The sequence below is a fragment of the Sprattus sprattus genome, assembly GCF_963457725.1.
Source record: "Sprattus sprattus genome assembly, chromosome: 11".
Lineage (NCBI taxonomy): Eukaryota > Metazoa > Chordata > Actinopteri > Clupeiformes > Clupeidae > Sprattus > Sprattus sprattus.
Window position 1 is genome coordinate 27,835,057 of NC_137909.1, and position 10,000 is coordinate 27,845,056.

Consider the following 10,000-nt stretch of genomic DNA (forward strand, 5'->3'; position numbering starts at 1 on the left):
TAGGGGTTGTTCCTGTGATGCTGTTGACAGTTAGGGTTGTTCCTGTGATGCTGTTGACAGTTAGGGGTTGTTCCTGTGATGCTGTTGACAGTTAGGGGTTGTTCCTGTGATGCTGTTGACAGTTAGGGTTGTTCCTGTGATGAGGCTGACAGTGAGGGGTTGTTCCTGTGATGCTGCTGACAGTGAGGGGTTGTTCCTGTGATGCTGCTGACAGTTAGGTGTTGTTCCTGTGATGAGGCTGACAGTGAGGGGTTGTTCCTGTGATGCTGCTGACAGTAAGGGGTTTGTTGCTGTGATGCTGCAATTTCACCACAGCTTAGTGATTTCTGAGCAGTATTTCTGGAGTGTTTTTTTTACTGCTAAATTCAGAATCTCCAGTACTCAGATGCACTTGCACACACAATGTCCTATGTGTGTGTGTGTGTGTGTGTGTGTGTGTGTGTGTGTGTTGGTTTTGCCCCTGACTCTTCTCTCCTGTACACTGATGTGTGTGTGTGTCTGTGTGTGTTGGTCCTGTTCCTGACCCCTATCCCCTTCACACTGGTTTGTGTGTATGTGTGTTGGTTTGGTCCCTGATACTTCTCTCCGGTATGTTGAAGTGTGTGTTGGTGTGTGTGTGTGTGTGTTGGTTTGGACTCTGATCCTTCTCTCCGGTATGCTGAAGTGTGTGTGTGTTTTCCCCTAAAGCCTCTCTCCTGTGTGCGTTTCCAGGACTCCACCACTGCTTCAACATTGACACGAAGAGAGCCAAGATCATCCGTGGTTCTGAGGAGGCCCAGTTTGGGTACACGGTCCAGCAGCACCTGGCAGAGGGCCAGAAGTGGTGAGAGTCTCTGTCTCTCTATCTTTCTCTTTCTGTCTCTCTCTCTGTCTCTTTCCCTCTTTCCGTCTGTCTTTCTCTCTCTTTCCCTGTTTCTGTCTGTCTCTTTCTGTCTGTCTGTCTCTCTTTCTGTCTGTCTCTCTTGCTTTCTGTCTGTCTCTCTCTCTCTTTATGTCTGTCTCTTTATCTCCCTCACACACTCAGGCTATCTGTCGACCTCTGTCACTCTGTCACACTCTGTCTCTCTGTCTCTCTGTCACTCTCTGTCTCTCTCAGTCACACTCTGTCCCTGTCCCCATGTCCCCCACCTCTGACTGTGCTGTGCCTCATGTGTGTTCCTTCAAAAGGAATGACTCAACACGAGACATCATTTGTCAATTATCACAAAAAATACTAAAATAACCTTCGTCCCCATTACTGTAAATCAGTCCCACTGAGGCCTGCTCTATATCAAGCTCTCATTTCCCCCAGATGACTCTCCCACTAAAACTGGGCCTTTGCCCCCAGAAGCTCCACATTCTTAGGAAATAACAATGGATGACACAGGGGAATATAAAACTCCATCATTCTGCCCTACAGATTTTCATAGTTTATTGTAGTTTCATAGCTATATAGTTTCATGGTTTAATATAGCCTATTAAATATGCTGCATAGAATGCATTACCGATTCAATGTGTTCTGCAATATCTCTTACAAATGACACACATCCACAGCTGAACTTCATTGAATCTTCTAGCCATCTTTCTTTCCATTTTCCCCTGGGTAGTACATTTTCATCTCTAGCTGCTGTTTCAAGATTTCTTCTCACCATTGAAGTTGTATCTAGCCTAGCAGCTGACACGTCCCCTAGAGTCTGCTCCAGACCTCCTTTCTCTCTTCACCAAGCCAGTAGGGTCTTCCAAAGGGTTCCTCTTCTGTCTGTCAGTGACCGTCAGCTTTGTGAGGACATTGAGAGAAACAAAGCAGCAGTGAATTGAATGCAGTTGGTGTTTAACTGATTTAATGTGGTCTTATTTTTAGATTAGATTAGATTAGATTTAACTTTATTGTCATTGCACGGAGTACAAGTACTGAGACAACAAAATGTGTACGAAATGTGTGCAACGAAACACGTACACGAGACAAACGAGTATGTGCTTGTAAAGTTGAATAAGTGAATGAATAAGATATGTACAGTAAGAATAGATATGTAATATGAACAGAATTGGGACTAGCAGCAATAGAGGTAAGAAGTGTAGATATGAAGTACGTATATATAAAGTGCAGGTGTAAGTATAAGTGGTGGTAATAAGTGAAATTAAGTGATTAATATAAGGTGACAATGAATTCTATGTGCTGGCAATGGCCATCTTCTGATGAGAACCACCATCATCATCATCATCAACAACAACACTCCTCTAGACAGCCAGGACGTCTGCCAGTGTTTTCCTCCCGGTCCAGGGTCCACATCTTTATAACCGATCAAAAGCAGTCAGACACATTTGCAATGACTCATAAGCTTAGGTAACACACACACACACACACACACACACACACACACACACACACACACACACACACACACACACACACTAGGTAACATTGCTCAACCACTTTGGCACTCTTTCCTGTTTTTAATCCGGAGGAGTGATGGAGATACAGTGGATTCTTGTGTGTGTGTGTGTGTGTGTGTGTGTGTGTGTGTGTGTGTGTGTGTGTGTGTGTGTGTGTGTGTGATGGAGATTTGGTGGTCCCCATGGATTGCAGAATGTTTTTTGGCCTTTGAAGTTTCAGAGTAAATAAGTGGAAAGTATGCGTGTTTGTCTAGGAACCTGTCCGCTAGGAACCCCGGGCTCTTCGTGTCTGGAACGTTTGTGTTGTGGTCGGCTCTCCCCCCTCCCCCCCCCCCCCCCTCGAGTGCACATCCCAGACCCAAATAAAAGAGAGGCACGAAAACAAACGGCCAGAGCAGCAGGAGTGTTTATCTTCTCTCTTCTTTTTTTTTTTTTTTTTAACATACTTTTTATTGGTTTAGACAAGGAAAAACATTACAAAGCACACAACAACAATCCCCACCCTCCCCCCACCAAACAACAGGCAGCAATCAACAAATACAACACAGAAGGGTAAAAAGTAAAAAAAAGGGGTTAAAAGAAAATTGTCCACAAGATTATTAAAGAACGTATACAAAGTACTGTCTCCAGTCCACTGCATGCACATAGGTATAACTAAATATGAGTACATAATTAAATGTATCAGGGCTATGAAGGAGGTCGGAGGAGTGTCTATCATGATACCGCTGCGAGGCAAAACTATTTGACCAGGATCACAAACTGTTACCACCCTGAACCTTAGCGACAGAACAGCATGTTTGTCTGGAAGGAATATAAATGACGTCAGTTGATTATTGTGGTTGAAGTATTTCACTATTTTATCTTCTTTTTATGGTAATTTTTTTTTACTTTTAAAAGTGAATTTGTGGAACAAACTATGGGCCCTATTTTCACAGTGAAAGCGGCTGGTGGAAACGGCCTATTCTCTCTGTGCAGCTGGATTATTTCTGGTCACATATTGTAGTCTAATTAGACTAACCCTAACCCACCTAAAACCAGCGCAATTTCCTCAAAATATCAATTTTTTTGGCCGCAACGGAATGCAAAAGATTGCATAGGTGTTGTAACACAGCTCGCAGCCTCCCATATCTTATGCACTGCCCGCTCATGTAGGCCACTAGCCTCTGCTGCTTTTCCATTTTACACAACAAGTTACTTTCCTGTATTTGGGATATCCCATTTTGTCACTTTATCCACACATACTCACTGGTAGCCTCGCGTTAAATTAATACCTTTATGTGTCAGTAGTATGGATGACGCGTTTCTGGCAGGAGTATAGATCTCTTGTTACACAGTAGGCAGTGATATGGATGACCAGTTTCTGACAGTAGTATAGATGTCTTGTTACACAGTAGACAGTAGTATAGATGTCTTGTTACACAGTAGGCAGTCATATAGATGACTACTGACAGTAGTATAGATGTCTTGTTACACAGTAGACAGTAGTATAGATGTCTTGTTACACAGTAGGCAGTCATATAGATGACTACTGACAGTAGTATAGATGTCTTGTTACACAGTAGGCAGTGATATGGATGACCAGTTTCTGACAGTAGTATAGATGTCTTGTTACACAGTAGACAGTAGTATAGATGTCATGTTACACATTAGGCAGTGATATGGATGACCAGTTTCTGACAGTAGTATAGATGTCTTGTTACACAGTAGACAGTAGTATAGATGTCATGTTACACATTAGGCAGTGATATGGATGACCAGTTTCTGACAGTAGTATAGATGTCTTGTTACACAGTAGACAGTAGTATAGATGTCATGTTACACATTAGGCAGTGATATGGATGACCAGTTTCTGGCAGAAGTGTGCGAGAGGAATGACCAGTTCCTGGCAGCAGTGTGCAGTAGTGTGCATGTTCCTGGCAGTAGTATGCATGAATGCGAGAGGAATGTGAACACAAATTAACTCAGCAGACTGCGGTTTGGGAAGTGGTTTGTTAGCCCCGCCATGCTTGATGTGAATGTGAAAACCATCAGGGCATTAGGGGTCAGACCTTCGGTACGCCTCTGTCTCATAACACACAGGGGCTCGTCAGAGCCCATCTACTGTTGTCACTACTGTTAACTCAGCTGATGTCGTCACTATACTTAACCCATCTACTGTCGTCGCTGCTCTTGACCTCTCTTCTGTCATCACTACTCTTGACCTCTCTTCTGTCATCACTACTCTTGACCTCTCTGCTGTCATCACTACTCTTGACCTCTCTGCTGTCATCACCATATACATATATACATGTCTATGGTCATCACTACCCTTGACCTCTCTGCTGTCATCACTACCCTTGACCTCTCTGCTGTCATCACTACCCTTGACCTCTCTGCTGTCATCACGACTCTTGACCTCTCTGCTGTCATCACTACCCTTGACCTCTCTGCTGTCATCACTACCCTTGACCTCTCTGCTGTCATCACTACCCTTGACCTCTCTGCTGTCATCACGACCCTTGACCTCTCTGCTGTCATCACGACCCTTGACCTCTCTGCTGTCATCACTACCCTTGACCTCTCTGCTGTCATCACTACCCTTGACCTCTCTGCTGTCATTACTACTCTTGACCTCTCTGCTGTCATCAATACTCTTGACCTCTCTGCTGTCATCACTACCCTTGACCTCTCTGCTGTCATCACCATATACATATATACATGTCTATGGTCATCACTACCCTTGACCTCTCTGCTGTCATCAATACTCTTGACCTCTCTACTGTCATCACTACTCTTGACCTCTCTGCTGACATCACCATATACATATATACATGTACCCTTGACCTCTCTGCTGTCATCACTACCCTTGACCTCTCTGCTGTCATCACGACCCTTGACCTCTCTGCTGTCATCACTACTCTTGACCTCTCTGCTGTCATCACTACTCTTGACCTCTCTGCTGTCATCACCATATACATATATACATGTCTATGGTCATCACTACTCTTGACCTCTCTGCTGTCATCACTACTCTTGACCTCTCTGCTGTCATCACTACTCTTGACCTCTCTGCTGTCATCACTACTCTTGACCTCTCTGCTGTCATCACTACCCTTGACCTCTCTGCTGTCATCACTACCCTTGACCTCTCTGCTGTCATCACTATCCTTGACCTCTCTACTGTCATCACTACTCTTGACCTCTCTGCTGTCATCACTACTCTTGACCTCTCTGCTGTCATCACTACTCTTGACCTCTCTGCTGTCATCACTACTCTTGACCTCTCTACTGTCATCACTACTCTTGACCTCTCTGCTGTCATCACTACTCTTGACCTCTATGCAAGCTGTTCTCACTGTTGTGGCTCCTGGAGTGCTGCTGGACCAATGAAATAAGATGCTTAGAGATGATATAGATACAGTACTGTACTCTTACAAATACCTGTTATATACCTGTTATGTGTGTGTGTAATATTATATTATATTATATTATATTATATTATATTATATTATATTATATTATATTATATTATATTATATTATATTATGTTATATTATATTATATGATATTATACTATACTATACTATGTTATATTATATTACATTACATTACATTACATTACATTACATTACGTTACATTACATTATATTATATTATATTATATTATATTATATTATATTATATTATATTATATTATATTATATTATATTATATTATGTATCAATATTCACTGTGCTGCAGGCTGCTGGTGGGAGCTCCCTTTGAAAGCAGCGGTCAGCACCAGACTGGAGACGTGTACAGATGCCCGATGGACCCCCTCCCTGATGCCAACTGCACCAGGCTCAATCTGGGTACTACCCCTTAGGGTGATGGATGAATGGATTCTGCACAAATCCTGAGTAACTCAGACTGAAAGATGCCTTGTATGTTTAGTATGTGAACCTGTTTAGTATGTGAGAGTTAGTATGTGTAGCTGTTTAGTATGTGAGAGTTAGTATGTGTAGCTGTTTAGTATGTGAGAGTTAGAATGTGTAGCTGTTCAGTATGTGAGAGTTTGTGTTTAGTATGTGGGAGTTTAGTATGTGAGAGTTTGTATTGTAGGATTTACGTGTACCTATGCCTCTCCAGAGCAGCTCCCTTCACACTGACACACTGATTCATAGTAGTTTTGACATGAATTCTGTTGTACTAAGAAAATAATGAAGAGGGCTTAATTCAAATGCTGTGCAGATATCTAACTGCATGTTAAATGTAATGAGGTGATGATCAGAAAGGGCAGTATTTTGAGGTAGAACTATAGGGTGGTCAGTTTCTAAGCCATATGTTACGACAAGGTCAACAATCAAGATAAAGGTTTTTTCTTTATCAGATTTCTCTGTCTGATACCTCTATCAATGTGCTTTACAGCAGTTTGCTTAGAGGTTCTGGGTAAAGATACTGTTTGTATGTGACTAAGTATAGGCAACGGTTTTATTGGCGCAGCAGAAGTTAGTAAAGGGTAGTAGTTCTGACTCCTAGTGTTAATTTTGAATGGGTAAAGTGTGCTGCGTGTACTGATAGGACTTAAAGCCCTGGCCTTAGCCATGCTAGCTTTAGCCATGCTAGCTTAGGCCATGCTAGTCTTCCTGCTCTCTCTGTTAAGCAGAAAGCTAGTGGTTTGCATTAGGAGAGGTGTGAGCTGAGCCAGGTGTGAGCTGGGTGACATTTGGCTGTCATGACATATTCTCTACAGTCCTGGTTGCACCTGACCACTGCTGTTGCTATTTAAACTAACTTACCATGTGTGTCTATGTGTGTGTTTTCTCTGTCAGGGAGTGAGTCTATGAGCTATGTATCAGAGCGTCCGGACAACATGAGAATTGGAATGTCACTGGCAACCAACCCTGAAGATCAGAGTTTTGTGGTGAGTCCAAACAGCCTTCACATGCCAACATACTGCCTTTAGATAGTATACAGCAGCCTTCACATGCCAACATACTGCCTTAAGATAGTATACAGCAGCCTTCACATGCCAACATACTGCCTTTACATAGTATACAGCAGCCTTCACATGCCATCATACTGCCTTTGGTGGTGAGTGCAAACAGCCTTCACATGCCAACATACTGCCTTTAGATAGTATACAGCAAACTGAAAGGGTAAGTCCATACATATGAATGATTTATTATTTGTGTGGGAGTGGGAGTACTGACAATCATGTATCCTTGACCTATGGCCATGTATGAAGTTTGTAGTACTGTATGTAGTATGTAGTATGCGTGTGGGTGTGTGTTGTGCCCTACGCCTGTGGCTAACATGTTTTCCCAGGCCCTGTGTGTAGTTAGTCCTGTATCTGGGTTTGTGTACTAAATAACGTGTTACCCAGGCCCTGTATGTAGTTAGTACTGTATGTGGGTTTGTGTACCAACTACCATGTTACCCAGGCCTGCGGTCCTCTGTGGTCCTATGAGTGTGGAAGTGCGTACTACAGCACCGGCATCTGCTCCAGAGTCAACAGCTCCTTCCAGTTCACAAACAGCATCGCCCCCGCCTTCCAGCGTAAGTTACACTCAGATATCACCCTGCCTTCCAGTCACACTCAGAGTGTATTGTATGTGTGCATGTGTTTGCTATTCACAACATGTGTATTGTATTCATAACATGTCTATTGCATTTACAACATGTGTTTTGTATTCACAACATGTCTATTGTATTCACGACATGTGTTTTGTTATTTATCCATACTGTCTTCCCTAGGATGTGAGACGTTCATGGACATAGTGATCGTTCTAGATGGTTCCAACTCTATATACCCCTGGTATGAGGTGCAGGACTTTCTCATTAATGTGCTGCAGAAGTTCTGCGTTGGGTCGGGTCAAACACAGGTCAGTCTCATACTCGGGCTATCCTTACACCTAAACACCTCTGATATGGTTATGGTTATGACATGGTTATGTTTGTGCATATAGGAGTAATGAGGAGTCTTGAGGAGTCTTGTGACATGGTTATGCGCCACTTTGCATGAAGGAGCAGTGAGGAGTCTTGCTGAGTAGTGAGGAGGAGTGAGGAGTCTGGCTGAGTAATGAGGAGTAGTGAGGAGTCTGGCTGAGTAATGAGGAGTAGTGAGGAGTCTGGCTGAGTAATGAGGAGTAGTGAGGAGTCTGGCTGAGTAATGAGGAGTAGTGAGGAGTCTGGCTGAGTAATGAGGAGTAGTGAGGAGTCTGGCTGAGTTATGAGGAGTAGTGAGGAGTCTTGCTGAGTAGTGAGGAGTAGTGAGGAGTAGTGAGTCTTGTTGAGTGTGTAAATAGTGTTGTGTCGTCTGGGCCCTCAGGTGGGGATCGTGCAGTACGGGCAGCGTGTGGTGCAGGAGTTTGCCCTGGACGACTACCATTCTGTGGAGGAGGTGGTGAGGGCGGCCCAGAACATCGAGCAGAGAGGAGGAGAGGAGACACGCACCGCCCTGGGCATCAGCAACGCACGGTACCCAGACTCACCAACAGAACTGCGTGCTGTTACAGAACCACTTACACTAACAGAACCATTCGGTTTAACAGAACCACCAACTCTAACAGAACTATGAACTACTAACTCTAACAGAACTAGAACCACTTACTTGACTAAACCGTCAACTCTGATAGAACCTATGATCCCAATAAAACCAATCTAAACAGAACTGCCAGCTGTGACAGAACCAACGATCTCAATAAAACCACAAACTCAAACAGAACTTTCAACTCTAAAAGCACCTACAACTTTAACAGAACCACAAACTCGGAAAGAACCAATAACACTAACAGGACCACTATCCCAGCATGACCATAGGCTAACCACCAACTCTAACTCCAACCAATAACTTTCTTCCCCCTTGGAAACACTACTGTATGTTTGCATATCAAGGTATCTAAATCGTGGATGTCTCAGCTAGCTGTGTTGTTGCCACTCTGAGTGAAATCCACCTGCTCTGCATTAATGGATGTCTTCTGTTCTCTCCTGGTGCTGTTGTGGTTTCACAGGTCTCTGGCCTTCAAGCGTGGCAGCCGAGAAGGAGCCAAAAAAGTGATGATTGTGATCACAGATGGAGAGTCTCATGACAGTCCAGACCTGCAGAAGGCTGTTGAGGACAGTGAGAAGGATAACATCACGCTGTACGCCATAGCAGTGAGTATAACATCACGCTGTACGTCATGGCTGTGAATATCACACTGTACGTCATGGCTGTGAATATCACGCTGTATGCCAGGGGTCGGCAAGTAACTTGGGCCACGGGCCAGTCATTTTCCCCACCACTAGGTGGCGAGCCAGAGTATGGGCTACTGTCTATTTAGGCGCTGCGACAGGTGTACGCCATAGCTATGAGTATCACGCTGTACGTCAAAGCTATGAGTATCAAACTGTACGCAATAGTTGTGAATATCGCGAATATCGTTTAGTCTGTGCCATGGACATCAGACGCTCTGCCTGAGTCTGTGCTCTGGCCATCTGGTGCATCAATGAAATGGAGAATTGTGGGTAATGTAGTCTTTGGTGGGACTACTCCTACACTGTGCTCTGGCCATCAGGTGCATCAATGAAATGGAGAATTGTGGGTAATGTAGTCTTTGGTGGGACTACTCCTACACTGTGCTCTGGCCATCAGGTGCTGGGCTACTACAACCGCCGAGGCATCAAC

At 43.8% G+C, this 10,000-nt stretch overlaps 1 protein-coding gene across 1 annotated transcript in view; it reads left to right on the forward strand.

Moving 5' to 3' along the window:
* The window catches only part of LOC308372127 (integrin alpha-11-like), a 39,476-nt gene that overhangs the window by 7,586 nt on the left and 21,890 nt on the right, over window positions 1-10,000 (forward strand). The window contains exons 2-9 of the mRNA XM_080847244.1: window positions 712-823; window positions 6,094-6,203; window positions 7,164-7,255; window positions 7,776-7,890; window positions 8,089-8,216; window positions 8,663-8,811; window positions 9,345-9,489; window positions 9,968-10,000. The exon at window positions 9,968-10,000 is cut by the window's right edge and continues 130 nt beyond it. Coding sequence (XP_080703370.1) covers window positions 712-823; window positions 6,094-6,203; window positions 7,164-7,255; window positions 7,776-7,890; window positions 8,089-8,216; window positions 8,663-8,811; window positions 9,345-9,489; window positions 9,968-10,000 — 884 coding nt within the window. The remainder of the gene's footprint in view (window positions 1-711; window positions 824-6,093; window positions 6,204-7,163; window positions 7,256-7,775; window positions 7,891-8,088; window positions 8,217-8,662; window positions 8,812-9,344; window positions 9,490-9,967) is intronic.